At 37.4% G+C, this 18,495-nt stretch overlaps 1 protein-coding gene across 1 annotated transcript in view; it reads left to right on the forward strand.

Annotated features, from left to right (window-relative positions):
* The window catches only part of COL19A1 (collagen type XIX alpha 1 chain), a 300,849-nt gene that overhangs the window by 252,320 nt on the left and 30,034 nt on the right, over nt 1-18,495 (forward strand). The window contains exons 34-41 of the mRNA XM_057303991.1: nt 74-127; nt 5,091-5,144; nt 6,568-6,621; nt 8,805-8,849; nt 10,858-10,908; nt 10,997-11,041; nt 11,484-11,510; nt 14,595-14,648. Of these exons, the coding sequence (XP_057159974.1) occupies nt 74-127; nt 5,091-5,144; nt 6,568-6,621; nt 8,805-8,849; nt 10,858-10,908; nt 10,997-11,041; nt 11,484-11,510; nt 14,595-14,648 (384 nt within the window). The remainder of the gene's footprint in view (nt 1-73; nt 128-5,090; nt 5,145-6,567; nt 6,622-8,804; nt 8,850-10,857; nt 10,909-10,996; nt 11,042-11,483; nt 11,511-14,594; nt 14,649-18,495) is intronic.

The raw sequence follows: 18,495 nt of genomic DNA on the forward strand, positions 1-18,495 counted from the left end.
AAAGAGATATTTTCCTTGTTCTAAAAGATGACAAAATGATTCAGTACACTAGCTGAATTTCTTGTCTTTTTAGGGAAGCAAAGGAGAGCGGGGCTACCCTGGGATACCTGGAGAGAAAGGCGACGAGGTAAGACTCTTCTCTGATAATATATCCTGCTATTGACGCTCCTTAGAGGACTCAGAGGGACGACATCAACTTGTCTATAGCTCATGATTAATGCTAAATCAAATAAAAACAAAGATTTCGATTTTTTCAAATGTCAACACAATTTAAATAATAATACATTGATGTTTCTTATCAGTGGTTCAATTTTTGAGAGACGGAAATTTAAGCACAGAGTTGACCCATCAGTTGCTATGTTTTTGTTTTCATGTAGTAGATAGCAATTCCAGCTCTCTCGAGATAAAAATAAGGATTCACTGAATAGAATCCCAAGGTAGAGAGTGGAATCAAAGGAATAGTTGAACAACCAGCCTAGGAACAAGAGACAACTCCAAAACTCAGCAGAACTTCCCTGGGGTACTGCTGTAACATGACTCAGCTTCGGTGACCTTGGTCTGTCTGTGTCTCTGCTCAGACTTGGGAGAAAAAAAAAAACTATCAAAAGGATCTGATTCAACTAGTTTAGATCAGCTGCCCACCCCCAGACTAAGATTCAAAGTCGAATGTACTTTTGAGATGATGGTATAATTTTCTGACACTAAGCCATGGTGATGCTCAGGATATCATTCTTTTCCTGCATAATTTACCTTAGCTCTTAGAAAAACCAATTAGGATGATGAATTGTTGTTAGTTTAAACAGTTTTGATGCTAATAATTCTTAATGAAAGTAAGTAAGCCATCTGGCATATATTAACCTTGATGTTAGTACTGAAAATCATAACAGTATAAAGTAGATCTATTTTTTGAGTCAGAGTTATGTTTCACGTTACAAATTATCACCATGTGTTATTGTTTTTAATATTGATTATATTCTAGAAAACTGTGAGAATTAGTTTGCTTTCTTCCAAATTAAAAATTGAAGAAAAAAGAAATACATTTATTTTCATCCATAAATAAAGCAGTAAAGGCATTTTATTTTCAAAATAAGAATTATTGAGCTTTTGCTTCTTCATGCTCCACAGGAAGTTTCACGAATGTGCCAGCCCTATATCTGATTTTAATAGTCTAACAGCTTTTAACTGCCTAGATTCAAGGAGTAGGCTTTAGAGGCAATTGAGAAGGTAATAACAAAAAGATCGAGAAATAATTGGAATTCAGGATTTTTATAAGTGACTCTAAGTTAAATTTATTAGAAGTTAATTTTGACTGATTCTACCGGATACCTTGCTCTCTTGGTAAACTGAAATGCATCATTGTGATAACTCCACTATTTTAGTATGTTCTTTCTTAAGTGTAGTAGACCCCTGTTACCTTTGGGGAATATATTTTAAGACCCTCCCCCCATGGATACCCAAAACTGCAGAGAGTATCAAAACCTATACATGCTGGTTTTTTTCCTATACATACATACATATGATAAAGTTTAACTTATAAATTAGGCACAGTGAGAGATTAACAATAATAACTAATAGTAAATCAGAATAATATAGCAACATCCTATAATTAAAGTTTTGTGAATGTGGTCTTTCCCTCCCTCTGTAAATGTCTTTTTGTACTGTACTCATCCTTCTTGTGATGATGTGAAATGATAAAATGCCTATACGATGTGGTGAAGTAAGGTGAATGACGTAGGCACTTTGACATGGTGTTAGGCTGCTCCTGACCTTCTGGAGGTAAGTCAGAAGGAGGTTCATGTGCTTCCAAACAGGAACTGACCACAGGTAACTGAAACCACGGAAAGGGAAACTACTGTATACCTTTTGGATTCTTTAATGGAGCATATATAAAATTTTGCCCAAGTCCCTTATTATATGGGGAATTATTATCATTATATTAATTAGTATATGTAGCAATTTCAGAAGGAGATTCTTTTCAGTTGTTCCTTCACATCACATGAATAATAGGAATAAGCCTGAAATAGCATACTAACTCACTTGGGCCTTTTGGAGGGGATCGGGTGATGCAGGCTTTTCCTCTCCAACAGGGAGTGGTGAATATCATCTACTTGGATAGATTCAATGAATAGTATCTACCTGGACTCAGATACTACCTGAAATTATAATTTATTGACTTGTTTAGGTGAATGAAACTTTGACCAAGGACGTGTGTATTTCCAACTGGCCAGTAAACTGTGCTGTTTTAATCTGTATATAATATGTAGTCATACAAAAGATGCAGGGGGACACCTCATCTCTTTGAGGACTTCTAATTATTATGTATTCATTTTAATCTGTTTGGGAACTTAGAGGAGCCGCCTGTTTGTTCATTGCTCCAAGAAAATGACATTATCCTTTACATTTTTTGCAGGTGTTTCACAAATCAAAGTAGCAACTTATAAGACACTAAATAGAACACACTCAACTCTCATACAGTGAATTCTTGCTTGGAATGCAGATTTTCCTATAATATTTCAGGATAATAATTGATAAACAGGCCATGAAAAATATTGTCAACTGTAAATTACAGCAATGGAAAAATATTCTTGGTAGCAACTGAGCTAGGACTTGCAAAATCAAAATATCAGTTCAGAGAAAGAACTTAGCTCTAATGATACTTAAATATCTATGCAATAAATTCTATTATGTATTTTAGTTTGGCACTATATGCTAAATTGACTGTCCTACTCTTTAATATGTATTTGTCTTCTTTAATGACCATCTTGTCTTCTAAAATTATCTTATTGCCCTTTATGCATCCATAGTAACTTTTACCCTTACTACAAAATTTCAGCTTGTTCAGAGAAAGACTGCTGAGAATGATTTTTTTTTATTTATGGACTAAGGTTTATTTTAAAGTTTAATGTGGTCATCAAAGGTTAATGAGTCCCAAGCTTATAAATTAAACTACCTAAAGACTCACTCAGCATCTCTAGACTGATTTAGGAATGAGACTAAAAGTAGCAAAAAAAAAAAAAAAAAAGAATACGTATGTACACCCATATCTTATACATGTACATATAGAGAGAATTTTATGGAAATGTGGGTATTTTGAGATAAAGCAATTTGCGGTATGGCATTTATAATCTCCAGACATTTAGAGGTACCATTTCCAAAGGAAATTTGTTTCCTTTCAATTTATAAACCTAAAAATAAGTTAAGGGTGGGGGAGTAAAAAGAGATAATGCAACATGCCAGTATGTTCCATGCACACATGTCTGCGCCGTGTGCACACACACACACATACACACACACGCACAGCATTGCCAGTGAGGATGATATCATCTTGAAGAAAGAACATGTCCACATTCTTTCACACAAGCATACATAAGATTTTTACCCAAAACTCTTATTTCATGAGGAATTTCAGCATGTTCGAGGAGATTCTTTTCAGTGTTTCTTCACATCATATCACATGAAAAAACCTGAAGTAACATATGGCCCCATTTGGCTTTAGATGGACAGGTCTGGCAAAGTTTAGTCCTTGATCACATTGATGCAAAGAACCTTGATTCGAGAGAACCTCGGGCCTATAGAATTCTCATAAATAAATATGCAGTATTTTTATCATGGTCACTCCACCTAATATCTATAATGTGTCTAAAAAGGCATATTTAATCACAGTAAAAGGCAAAGGAACTTTGTTATAACAATTAATGGTTTGGTAATATAAAACATTACTCAGTAAAGAAAATTAAATCCTAAAAGAGTGGAATCATTCAATCTAGACCTTGACACATCATATGGTTATCTGAAATAGCAAAAGAGTATTTAAAAGTATATATTCCTAATTATAGAAGTCATCTGAGTTTATTATAGAAAATTTGGGAAACACACAAAAGCACTAAAGAGGTGTAAGAGTTACTATTGGACTGTGGGTAATAGTCATATTATGATCCACACCCCTCGTGTATAATTCCAAAGCTCAGAAGCCTTTGAAAACCCTGGATATTTTTCCCAAATTTGTAGGAAATTCTTTTTACAGCAGAATCTGACCTGAAATCATATAGAGACAGTCTATTTACCCCACTTGACCAGAACATCATGTTTCGCTACAGAAACATTTGTATGTTTATTAGAGGGTGCTGCCCCAGGCACCACTGGAAATATGACATAGTATCTAGTGTGAGCACTGTGTTATTTTTATTTAAAAAAATCAGAAAATTCAGATTTCTGAAACACATCTGACACCAAGGTTTCCACATTAGGTACTTTGAACCTCTATCATTCTTATCTTTTATGAAGTGCATTGATAGTTTTTAGTAATTTAAACATTATGTAACATTTTGTAACTGTCATTTTTCCGTGTTAGCCATTAGTTTGTTGAAACATGATTTTAATAGTTGCAGAATATTTTATATTATCTTCTGTAACTTATTTAACTAATATTCTGTTGTTGACACACTTGGTAAAAAAAAAAAAAACAAACAGAATTAATTACACAAGCCCTCAGTTAATCTTGCCAATTCTTCGTTGAATTTGTGAATGTATCAGTATCTTAAACCCTATCCAGTATAATTAGCATTATTCTACAAATCCAAGAAGAAGGAGGAGGGGATATTCATTCACTTTTATGCTTAAACCATTAAAGGATTCTAAATTTAAATTCACTGATGAGCCAAATTTCTTCTTAAAATGAACTGTTCAGCTAAACTAAATATTATATCATAAAACATATTCCATTTTTTCACTAGCTGAAGCATTAGTGTAATCATGTATTTCTTCGATGGCGTTCTGCCAATTTGAAATTTGTATGTCCATGCTTTAGCAATGCCAGATTCTCAGTGATGCTATTGTTGATGGGGTGGCTCTGTGAGCTCAGAATCCCTCTGTGAATCACCAAACACATTAAATTATGTTTGTTGCAGATTCCGTGCCACGGCATTTTAGCTCGTCATCCTAACTCTTTGAAAATGGGCATTTGTAGAGCATACATATCATGTTTTCCAGCCAACATAGAAGTTTAATTTCAATAGTCAAAATATTTGATCAACGAAAATGCCTTGTTTCTAACTATGTAATAGACTTATGGTAGGAAATGTTTCTTCTAGGGTCTTCAAGGAATTCCAGGCCTTCCAGGTACCCCAGGTCCCACTGGCCCCCCTGTGAGTATTTGCTAAAGCTATTCCACTCACACTTCATCTCTGCTGGGATGATGCAGGGCGAACTAAATTCTGCATTGCCTTTTGTTCTCTGTGCCTCTCTGTAGATTATCCCGCTGCTGCCTAGGAAAGTAGCACCCTATTTCTCAGATTTTCATTTAGTATTACATTGAGGCTCCTCAGGGTCATGGAGACTTATCATCAAAATTCTGCCAGACCAGAAAGCAGTCTGTGATTAAGCCGGTCTATTTCAATAGAAGTTAGGTGTAAAGTAGCATTCTGTTTTTTAGTTACACTTTTTTTGGCATTAACCTTTGGAAAAGATATTCAGATGGTTACACGCTTACATTCTTAAGCACCATAAACTAAGAATATATATTTTTAAAGGGGAAAAATGGGTTAAGGAATATCATATTTGATTTATTTTTATTCCTATTTATCCATTAAAATACCCTCTACTTTAATTAGCACTCTTTTTTCACTGTCCCTCAAACACAACTTTGTGGTCTTTGTGTCTTTGGTTATACTGTTTTCCTAAAACAATCTCTTTTCCTTTCTTAGCTGCTAAACCCAACCTGTCACTAATGTGAGGCTGTCAAGTCTAGGGTGGCCAGTTAAAATACAGGACATGCAGTTAAATTTGAATTTCATATAAATAAATGGTTTTAGCATAAGTTTGTCCCAAATATCATATTTTTATCTGCTGAATCTAGCAGCCCCACTCAAGACTCATCTTCTCCAGCAATTCCTATGAGTTCCTATGCAAATGGTATTTTACCTCACAAGTAGGCATGTGATCGTGTTCCTTTGTGTTTTAAAGCATGCATTCGCCATAATTAAAATTTAATCATTTATGCTTTCACCACAGTTATGTAGAGCAAACCTGGCTTTAAATTGTACATTAAAATTAAAAGTGAAGAGAAGAGTTGTGGAAGGAACCATGGAAATGATAGCTAACTCCATTCTCAAAGAAGAATTAAAATCAAATTGTATTTTCCATTGGTAAAATGCAGATCGTGTAACTTAATATTCACATTGTTAATTCTGCCGTGTCTTGAAGTATTTAAAATGTTGATCGCTACCAAAATTATAGCTCATTTAGGAAGGCATAATGTTATGTAAATTGCCATTTAAGCAGCAAGGCTAAGTTCTTAAATGTATCAAAAGGTTCCAATTAAGGTCATTAAATGTGGTTGGCCAAGGTGAAAAAGCAACCACAAATACAAATTTTACCCTTGCAAGGGCTTATCAGCAGGATACAGCTGCTGTATCAGCCTGAAGAAATATAAGCTTGTAGGACTGATTTAATTAGGATCAAATGACCTTCAAAATGTATCAGTTTTAGCAACCAACTTCCAATGCCTTTGGCCATGGAGTAGGGTTTTTTCTTTCTCTTTTGTAACACACTTAGTTTTGTGTTTTACAGGGCTTGTTGGGAAGAACTGGACATCCTGGTCCCGCAGGAGTAAAGGGTGACAAGGTACAGAGGAAATGCCTCATTTACTCTCTGAATTGGGGCTTGGGGGATGGCAAAGTAAGACACTTAACAGATCTGTAAAAACAAGCAAAGCCTGAAAGTAGGAATAATGTCAGGGAATAGCTATTCTGCTAGTGGGCTTGGAAAGATACAGGCACAAAAATTGGTCTGAATACAGATTCCTAGGGAAAGGATGAATAGAACACTGGGGTCATATAGCAGAAGTCCAAGCTGGGTTCAAGGTCCCAACATCTAGTTATGTGGATGGATGGAGTGGAGGAAGTTTCCTGAAGAGGTACAGGTAAGATCGGGGAGTTCCAGCCACAGGTGCCAAGGCTTCAGACAGCTTGCTGAGAAAATCTGGAAGTTCTGTCCTTGAGGGTCATAGGGGAAATTCACTAAGGAATTAAGACACTTGTTTCGTGTGGAGGCCAGTTGATTGGACAAATGGATTGCTGTGGTCTGAAGGGAAGACCAGCAATAGAGGAGTCTCAGGCAGGAAGACCCTGGGGCTTCATATGTTTACCCAATTTAGGCCTAAATTGGCCCCACCGTGTGAGCCCAGACACAACCAGCCAATGAGTGAAATAAGACTAGGTATTCAGATTTGGGGAGTAAGAATCAAGAATCCACATAAGCGACTCAAGTAGCTTCTACCCTGAAATGACCAAAATGGGGCATAATGGCATCCAGAAGCAAAGGAATTCCAAAAAAAAAAATAGAAAGGAGCCATGTGCTTATTTTAGATAGTCTCTGCACATTTTTTTTTCTGATTATTGTGCCCAACCCCACCAGCCTTTTTTCTCTGTTCTCTATGGAAATTATTCTGTCAGAGATTTGCCTTTTGAAGTTAATGGGAATTCCACACTGAGATGAGCTTTGGGGCACAATCAAGGATGAAAATATGACTTTTAATTGTGCCGGGAAAAAGAGTCTTTTCAATAGGCACATATTTTTCCTTGTTTGTTGTCCTCTCATAGTTCATGAGAACTATGACATAATTCTCTGAAGGACACTGCCAGCAGTCAGGAGAACATGACATGTCTTAGAGAGATGGCCACCATCACAGCAGTTTGGGAAAAGATACAATATCCTTGTTGTCACTCATTCTCAGGCAGATACATTGTAATAAAAACTTTACAGTTTATTTTCATTGATAAAGACACAAACATAGAGTTTTATGATACTTTCTTTTGTTATGGGGAGATTAGAATGAAATCCTTCATCAAATTCATGGAAATGGACTTAAATCCCTCAAAATTTGGGAGCCTTGTAAGTAGGAATCTTATCGTCTCTGGATTCTTTTTTAATTAACCATTTCTTGCCCCTCCCCTGACATTAAGGGACTTAAAGATTTTATGAAGCTATTATCCTAAAAGAAAAGCACAGTTCCAGGAAACACTGGTTAAAGGCACCAAAGGGGCTATAATAGCTTTGCTTAGTATGGATCGATAAGCATTGTGTGTTTTATAAAAATAAAAGTGAAATCCATTTTTCAAGTTTCAACTTGAATTCATTTTTCACAATTCCATTTTCAGTCTGCTTTTCCTGCAAGCACAATGTCTGAGGCTGTTTAAACTGTATAGAACATTTCCCTTAAACCGTGCTGTACCACAGTCACTTCTGTTCAACGGGATGTACCTGACTTGGTTGCAAAGTCGAATATAACCTTAGCAAGGGAAAAAAGTTTCTCCTCCTGCAGACACAACACAGGGTGTGCTTTTCTACTTTGGTCGAATTATGCGGATGGCCCTCTGGTTCCCAAAAGAGGAAGATGGTGGAGATGAGGCTAAAAATGAAGGGCTGACCCAGAAAGCCAAGTCCCGGAGGCTGCCTCTGCTTGCAGGAATGCGCTCTGCAGCCCCACATGGGCAGTTTCCTCCACTGCCCTGGAAGTCGAGAACAGGATCGGCCGGGTTGCCAGGCTCCATCTAAAAATAAACTTCATCCCTGGGGCTCACCCAGTGGGAATTCGAACGGGTATGAAAAAGGCATTTACCTTTCCTATGGTCTAGGAACGTATTTTCCCAGGTGAAATAGAAAGCCAAGCTAAGTAAGACTTTGCAAGGCTGAAACAAAACCATATTGATTTCAGAATACGGCTCTCTGAGCAAGCACAATCTGGTTCATAAACTTGGTGTCAAAATGTGCAAACCATTGATTTTTGGTCTCTATATCCTGTGCAGGGCAGTGAGGGACCCCCTGGGAGACCCGGACCACCTGGACCACCTGTGAGTTACTTCAGGTTTAAAACTTAAATTCATGTGTGTCTGCTTGAGACTTCTATAACTCAGAGGTCAGACTACATTTAGATGTTCTCCAGGATAAAAGTTGTCTGCTTTTTATGGATACTTATAAATGATAGCCACTGCAGCTTTGGGGAGACCTGATTTTTCCCCTTTAGTGTGGCCCCAATATGCAGTGCTCAGATTTGCATACCATGGGCCTCCCTCCTCTGGACTCAGGAGACCTGAGTGTGTGCCCCAACTCTCCACATCCTGCCTGGGGGACCCCGGGAAAGCCATTTAACCTCAGGGAGACTCACTCACAGAAAAGAGGGGCTTTAAAAAGAGCTCCCTTCCAGCAATGTGAGTTGGTACGGAATTTGGTGTTAGGCTATATGTGTTCATTACCATCCATGATGTCTGAGATGCAGAGAAATTCTATTTATATAGCACCTAGTGAATAAAATGTACAAGAGCCATCAATGTTTTTATGCCTGCGATTGAGACAGATGTTCTCTTCGTCAGGGAGGCTGCAGAGAGGAGAGGTACCTCTCTCTGTAGCAAGTCTGCCCTCATGTGGGGCCACGCTCAAATCGCAGCAGAGCTTTGGTCCAGGCCGAATGTTCTTTTCCACCCTACCTCATAGGAATACTTTAAGAAACCAAACTCGCCTGAGAAAGGGCAGAATTAGTCTGTGACTTTCTGAAGACGACAAAGATAGATAATTAGTCTGCATGCAGTCGCACACTTTACACAATAAACAAAGAGATTTGCACTCTGTTTTCCTAAACCTGTTCATTTTGTTTACTTGCCTTTCCCTTAACAAAGAAGCCAGGCAGAAAGCATTTGGGGCTCAAATCCGAAAATACACTCCCTGTCCAGTGGACACAACAAGCAACATATAGCATGAGTTCACAAAAGGAGCTTGTATTTTACACTGGGTTAGGAAATCTTCCTCTTCCCCCTGAATTCTTCAAAACTATTCATTCTTCAAAATAGATTACATATTGTCTTTTTATGGGACACCTCCTCTAGAAATCTCAGACAAAAATATTCTTCAACTCTCTAGGACTCAGCACACTAAAATACAGTAGACATTCGCCAGTTGCCAAATGAGTGAGTGAAATAATAAAGGAATAAATGAATGGAGCATTTTTGCTCCCATCACTAGTGTTTGGAAGACGTACACAAGTCCCGTTCACTGAGCACCATTGGGCCACCATCACCCAAAAGCAGGGAAATGAGGGCTTCCTCAGTTTTGCAACTGAAGTGTGGAAATCTCAAAAAAGGAAAAGTGCAGAGTATTGATTCTATGGGAATTTCTTAAAAGAAGGATAAAAGATCCCAGCTAAAATTTTTATCTGCAAATTTTTCCTGAATGCCAAAACGTATGATTCTTTTAAGACTGTTGAATTAGTTCTCTTTAAGTGTTAGTTACTCTGGGACTTTCCATTCATAGGTCAGTTTTATTAGGAAGTTTTATTCTCTGTTGTTCTAAAGAATATGTTTGTGTAGAAACATCCACACAGGGTTGTGAGTAATATAATTTTCCCCATTTACTTTATTTTTCTATTTAGTATGAAGGGACTGTAGTAAAACATTACTTTTCAGTAGCCCAATTGCTCCCTATTCACATCTTTACCAGCACTACGCTGTTATAGCCTGCAGGTCAGCGGGCTGTAAATAGTTAGCATAAATTGGCAATTCAGAAACTGAATTTTAATGAGCAAATAGTATTTTCCTCTGAATGCATTAGTGTCTCATCTGTCAAACCTGAACATTCATCACACCCCCACTGAAAGTCTCTCTGGGCTCCAGGTGTAACTCACGCTCCTGGTCCTTTGTCCCCCTACATTTGCTTTTGAAAAGCCCAGAACGGAAACATTGTTTTATTTTACTTGTAGCATTAAACTCATATTCTAAATAGAATAGGAGAAATATCATTTGGTAAAAGGATAAAAGGTAGAGAGACTATTAACTTAAAAAAGAGTAATTATCTCCTCTCTTTCTGAAGGGTGTACCATTCAATGAAGGAAATGGAATGAGCAGTTTATATAAAATCCAGGTATTTACTTTTGGAATTATGTGAGATTATTGTCCAGTGATGGGTTGCTGTAAATGCTTCTCACCTTTTTCTTCTTTTTCTTTTGAAGGGAGGTGTGAATGTTCCCAGTTTTCCAGGTCCCCCTGGCCCCCCTGTGAGTACAGTTTTTTATTACCAAGCATTCTTTAGCCGAACAACCACAATAAATAAATAAATAAATAAATAACTCAAGTTCACTGAAAAAATACATGGTACAAAATATAATCGAAATCTTATGCAGTAGAATATAAATGATAGCAAATTATAGTAAAATGGAGAAGAGGTACCCTGCCAAAATCATGAAAAATAGCATTCTGCATGGTGGTATCGCTGTCTGCATTGCAAATCTAAGAATTAAATCAATGTCCAAGCAGTCACCGTCATGGGGTTCCATCAAGTTATGTTTCATCATCATACTGTTCAAATCCAAACTATAGCAAAATAAAACTTGCAAATATTTTGTATGTGTCTTAAAGCAAATTGAATTCAAATGCTTTAGATTCTATAATTTGCTTCCATCGTTCTTTTAAAAATGACTTCCCATGCTTTTCTTGTAGGGCCCAAAAGGAGACCCTGGCCCTGTGGTATGTATATTCCCATGCTTTGTGTCATTTAGAAAATGAGCCTTTATTGAAGTTTGAAAGAAGGACATCAGGCAAAGATGGCCTATTTTCTTAGATGTTCATCAATTATCTAATATTGGAGGCAGGAGGCAAACCACCAAATACCAGCAATGTGTTCATTTTCAAGATGCTTTGATCTTGATGTCCCTGCCCTTGGCTTTAGTCTCTTTTATCAGTGTATTTTCAAATTCGCCCTGTGATGGAGGAGGGCACACATGAAGTTCCTGATAAACGGCACTTTCTTCTGATAGCACTATTTTGATAGTTAACTCAGTATTAAGTAGATTGTGGAAGAGAAATACTTACTGGAAAGAAATTCCTTAATATGTCTCCAGTCTCTCCCTACCCCCCCAAAATGAAGGGACTTTTTGTTTGCTTTGAATGTCTTAGGCAGTTCTTGGGTAGGAAATGCAGTGTGCTGTCATAAATCTGCTTCATAGGTGTAATGTATCAGGAGGTTAGCACCCAGCATGGAAAGAGATCATGTCCTGCAGCCCCCCAGAGAGTGACAATTGTTCTCAGACATCCTTCTCAACCATGGGGCGTCCGTCTGAAGCTTCTGCCAAAATCATTAGATTCCCTTTATTCCTTGGCAATTCTTCCTGTCATGTCCTTGTCAAGCAAATGTTCATATTTCACTTGTATTAACCTTTTAACCTTGATTTATACAGGGTGCTTGAAACTCAGATATGCCTGAAACTGAAATAAAGTTTCAAACCATCTTCCACTGTCACGTGAAAAAAAAAAAATTAAGGCCGTTTCATTACAATACCGTTTGGTAAAACTAGAGGAATAAATTTTAAAAGAGTGACAGAAGAAGCCATAGAAAGTAATCTTTTCACATCTAAATATATTTTCAAAGGACATGCGTTAAAGCACATATTTTTTGTTATTGGTTGGTATATATTAAGGGCCAATTTTTTCCCCTGAAAGCATGATTTCAACTAGTTAGTATCATTTTCTGAGCCCCAATTATGTAACTTAGAAGTTTCCTTTGTTTTCTTATTCATGTTGCCCCCCTTTTATCTGTAACATTTTTATGCTTTCACCAATCATATCCTTCATTCTAATTTTAATTTTCTTTCATCTTGTTGATAAAAATTTCCTCCTGGTCTTTCCCTCTCCTACTGACTCACAGCCCCTCTGAATCATGTAGAGGTCCCTAGACTTCTCACTGACTTTTCTGGAACATTCTTTGAAGTTTTTCATTAATAACTGCATATCAAGGTGATAACATTTTTTAAGTATTCTAATAAAGGATAAATCCTAATTCACTTGGATTGGAAAATAGGTAGCAGACAGATTTGAGTAGACTTGAAGAAATTAGGCTTCAAATTCCTTAGCTACAACAAAAGATAAAGAATAAAAACTGATTAAAGGATATTCATTTTTTTGGAGATGTGATTTAAGTGGGTGAAGCACAAAAACAGAAATCCGAAATAATGAAATTAAATACTGTGTAAACCCTCAGGTCTATCCTACATAAACCTTTGAAATTATCCTTTGAGCCTATGTCAGCACCACCTTGCAGCTCCCTTCATTACACACCGGTTGCTCAGCACAGACAAATACTACTTCCTACCAGAGAAATAAGCCAGGAATGGTAGAATGATAGGTCACAGAGCAGAAAATGGAAAAGTCAATTTGAGGAGGTGGTGGGCGGGGGGAGAGATTTACTCTTCGCATCCTTCATCTCCCATGACGCTAGGTCTGCACCACTGTTTCTAATCTTCTCAGTAAACGTTTGTAGACAAAAATTACCCTAATTGAATTTATCTTCTGAGGTGCTCCATTTAATTCCTTTGATACTTAATTTATAAGTGGCTTCAATGAAATATTTAATTACTAACTACTTTCAAATAAATATTGATTGATGGGGTGACCACCTTCCTTGGTCCTAAAGATTGTTGAGCATGTAAACAAAGAGAATCAAAGAGTTCATTTCCTTTGTCAACAATCCAGGACCTCTTTCACAGAGCTTCATGCAGAATAGAGTGTGAACATCCTTTTGTTTTTGTTTTTGTCTGATTGACAGGTTATATATTAGTGGACATTTAAAAAGATTTTTAAGGCATGAAAAGTATCAAGTCATCTGCTTGTTCATTAAGTGTTCTGTAATAAGGACAATATCATAAGTAATAATGGAAGTTGGAGACTTGGTAATATTTTGAAGCAGATTAGAGTTATGCATGCAAAAATATATTTATAGAGAATGAAAGCTCCCTTTTTTACGTGATTATATTGAAAGCATCCAGTGTCTTAAGAAAATATTTGCAGTGAACGTCAATTCATTAACAAGGAGGTATCAGACAACTACCTCTCTCTCTCTTGATTTAAGTTTATTTGCTCAAAAGTAGCAGCTTCCTTCACCCTAACTTCTCTAAATACATTTCTTGAGAGCCTACAGGCTCCAGCCGGCCATGGGACCATACACTAGAATATGTAAAAGATTTTTTTTTAATGGAAATGCTTCCTTATCTTCTGCCAGTGACCTATGAGCTTAAGCAATAACTTAGAATCATTAGAGATGCTGCTTCCAGACTCATCCTCTGAAGCATTTCACAATTCACGGCCAGCTACGAAGCACACTGCAGGATGGGAAACCTTGCTATCAGACCTTCATCTTCATTTGTGTTTAAGGAGCTTAGTCCTATTCTCTGGTCATCTAGCAGCCCTGGGTACCTCACAAATTGGCAAACTTCATTAAAGCCCATCTTTCCTTCTGATTTTTATTGAAATTGGAGTTATCACTGACTAGAGGGATTCATTCTAATTAGATCCTTAATCAGAATAAAAACAATCAGAAAATATATTCATACTTCTCCAGGGAATAGATTTATTCTCAAACTATTTTCAAATATCAAATGCAAGAATACAGATGCTTGAAAATAGAGCATACCAATTACTTGCTAAATCGCCGAATAGTGTTTTGGGGGTACTTTTTTGGCAAAAAAAAAAAAAAAAAAAAAATCTTTGTTTTTGAAACCAAGGCTTAAAAAACCTTTTGGTCATTGCTCCTGCATTTCTTATGTTCATATTTAACAGGGAGAACCTGGTGCGATGGGGTTGCCAGGACTAGAAGGATTTCCAGGTATAAAGGTAAGTACAGGGATTAAAAATGTGGTCACTGATTTAAAATTCAAAAATGTTTACTGAGCTCCCCCTATTGGACCAGGAACTGTTTTAGGTTTAAAGATAGCTAAGAGTACAAAACAGACAAAAATCTCTGCCTTCAAGGAACTTATTTTCCAGGAAGAGGATACAGAAACTACAAGAATAAACATAAGTAAAAATGTTGGTAAAACGCTATGAAAGAAAGAAAAAATAGAGCAGGTTAAGAGGGCTTGGGAGTGCTAAAGGAGAGGTTTGTAATTTTAAATATGGGTCTGAGAAAGCAAGATCTGAGCAAAGAGTTGAAAGAGTAAGACAGAGTAGGCCAAGTCCCTTCAACCCTAAAGGAAGAATGTCCCGGGCAATACAAGTAAGTTCTAGAGATCTAATGTGTAGCGTGGCAATGATAGGTAACAATACTTCACTGTATACTTGAAAATTGCTAAGTGTTCTCACCACTACATTAATTAGCTCGATTGTGGTGATCATTTCACAGTATATGCATATATCAAATGTTCAAGCTGTACACCACTATATACAGTTTTTTGAAAGAGTAAATATTAGGTCTAAATGCACTGAGACATGAGCATTACTGCTACACCAAAGGAGACCAGGGGAATGAGGTGAAGGAAGGGTCGTAGATGAGGTTAGAGACGTAGGGGTAGAAGTGAGGTGTAGCCCTGTCATGGCACTCTTGTAAAGCAATACTACTCAAAATGTGGCCGATAGAGGATGGGTGCCAGTCTGCAAATTCTCTGATGGGTTCTATGGCAAGGCAAGGGTAGACTGAGAGTAAGTATTTAAAACTTGTCTAGCAATTTAACTTTGCCATGATATTCAAACATGTGATCAGTTGACTCACCTTGGTTTAGGATGTATTAGAACATAAATGATAAACTGCTCCCAAAGGAGCACAAGTAGTTTGAGAGGCACTAATAATAAAGAGGCTTATAAGCCATTGTGAAGACTTTATCTTTCACTCTGAGTAAAATCGGGAGCCAGCAGCTCATTTCTGAGTAGAAGGGTGATGGGGCCTGCAGCTGGGGGGCAGGGGTGAAGCAGGGAAGCCTGTTAGAAGACTACTCCCATAATACAGCCAGGGTGATGTTGGCTCAGATCGAAGTAGAAATGGTGGAGATAGCATGGAGTGGCTAGATTCTGGATATATTGGGAAGGTAGAACCAAGGGACTTTCTAATTGATTGGACGTGGGTATGAGAGAGTAAAGAGGAGTCAAGGAGGACTCCCAGTTTTTTGACCTGGGCAACTGCCATGACGGGATAGTCATCAACTGAAATGAGGAAAGCTATAGGCAGAGCCTGTGTGGAGAGGGTGAGGATGATCAGTTTAACTTTGGACATGAGGTCAAACTTGGCAGCATCTATTAGATAGCAAAGTGGAAGTGTTGAGTAGGCAGAACAATCTAAAGGCATGGAGTTTGAAAAGAGTCTTATTGGAGATTTAAACTTGGTTGTCCCAAGAGTATAGATGCTGTCTTAAAGCCAGGAGACTTGATAAAATCACCAAGGGAATGACAGTAGATTTTATAAAAGAGAAGACCGAGGACTGAGCGCTGAGGCCTCCAACATAAAGGGATCAGGAAGAAAAGGAGGAATAAGCAGGGGAGACTGAGATGAAGTGACCAAGGAGGTAGGAGGGAAATTTGGTGTCCTGAAAGCCAAGTTAATATAATATATCAAGGTGAAGGGAGTGATCACCTGTCTCAAATACTGAAAATAGGGCTAGTATGATGGGGATGGGATGGTCAAGTACTAACCATTAGATTTAGCAATACAGAGGTTTAGCAATAAATGATTATTACCATTTCATGATTTTGGTAGGAGCAACTGTTGGATTTAAATGGATTTAATAGAGAATACGAAAAAAAGAATTAGAGATAGCAAATACAGTGTAACAGTGCTCAAGAAGTTTTGCTACAAAGGAAAGCAAAGAAATGGGTCAGTGGCTTCTAGAGGAAGTAGGGTAGGGTTTTATAAAATGGATTTTAGAAATGGACCATAGAAATATCAGAATAGTTGTATGCTAAAGGAATGATCCATTAGAATAGGGTAGGGGAGTGATGATATAGGAAGAAAGGGGAGAATTGCTGGAATGACATCCTTGAATACCTAGGAGAAAATGGGAACTAGTATATAAATGGAGGGTTTGGCTTCAGAGAGGAGTCTGGATAGTTCATCTCTAGTAACAGGTAGAAAAACAGAGTATAGACACTGATACACAGGAAGAATAATTGGTTGGGGTCTATAGAAGTTCTTTTCTGATTGCTGAAATTTTCTCAGAGATGGAAGAAGAAGATCATCATCTGAGAGTGAGTTAGGGAGAAGAGGTTGGAGATTTAAGGTGAAGGTCTTCTAAGAGAGAGGGAGTGTCCAGGGACAACAAAGTGTGGTGACTAGGCAGCCCCATTGCCCCCCTGAGGTTCATGGACATGAACTGAAGTGAGACCACTCAGGGAGATCTTCTCCAGCATGTACACTCAGGTAAAAACATAGATTTAAACAAGGTTCCAGTTTTGACAAATGAGTACTAGAAGCAAGACTGGGCCAAGAGAGTCAATGGTGTACACAAAGGAGTGATTATAACAAGTGTCTATGGAATTGAAACTAAATAAATAAGGGAGAGAGGCCATCGAGAGAGTGGAAGGATGATGAAAGATTTGTTCAATAGATTAGAGGTCTTGGTGGCATCAAAAGTGTGAGAATCCAAGGTACTCGAGGGAGTGAGTCAAAACTATGGTGGCCCAATATCAGAATGCATGAAACTGAGATTATGGGTGGGATGGAGTTATTGTTACTGACAAGGTCTCAGGTATAACAATGGAAATAAGAGACCAGATCATTAGAGGAGAATGGTTCAAAGAACTCCAGGGCTTGAACTTTGGAAGGACCATACTGTCCAAGAGAAGTCTTCTTTTTTTTTTTTTTAAAGATTTTATTTTATTATTTATTCGACAGAGATAGAGACAGCCAGCAAGAGAGGGAACACAAGCAGGGGGAGTGGGAGAGGAAGAAGCGGGCTCATAGCGGAGGAGCCTGATGTGGGGCTCGATCCCATAACGCCGGGATCACGCCCTGAGCCGAAGGCAGACGCTTAACTGCTGTGCCACCCAGGTGCCCCCAAGAGAAGTCTTCTTAATATTAACCTTTATCAGATATACAAGAGTTTCCACTGAATAAAAAGTTCCAATATATGCATTTCAGGGGCAAAAATCCCATAATTTAAAAGGAGCAGAGTGAGACTGACAAGAATTACTTGTTTATACTGTTTCTCCACTATTCTATTAGCTCTTTTTCTATTTGTCTATAACTATGCTTTATAGAGATATTACTTGTATTTATATGTTAGAGTTTATATCCTGTTGGTCTGGCCTTTCATTTTCATACTTAATCTCATTGTACATGTAAATATAACGTCTATGTAGTCAAATAGCAAACTATTTTTCTTTGTGGTTTCTTGTTTTGCTTTTATGCATTAAGTTCCTTTTACTCTTATTCTCAACCAAAATTAGGTAGTCACTTAATATTTTCTTCTAGTTCGTTTATACTTCATATTATTTTACTTTTTACATAATCTATATGGGATTTACATGGAGTGTAACATAAAAAGAGGAATTAAACTTTTTTCAGGGAAATTACTCAATTATTAGCACTATTTGTTGAATAATAGATCCCTTTCTTTACTAAAATCCTATTATAGATGTTGGTGTATTTCTGAGTTTATATAGTGTTTTTATATTGCATCGACATATTGCTTAATCTTATGCCAATATTCCATTATTTTAATTGTTAGAGCTTTGTGATATATTCAGATATTGG

Source organism: Ursus arctos, unplaced genomic scaffold, assembly GCF_023065955.2.
Source record: "Ursus arctos isolate Adak ecotype North America unplaced genomic scaffold, UrsArc2.0 scaffold_29, whole genome shotgun sequence".
In the NCBI taxonomy this organism is placed as follows: Eukaryota; Metazoa; Chordata; class Mammalia; order Carnivora; family Ursidae; genus Ursus; species Ursus arctos.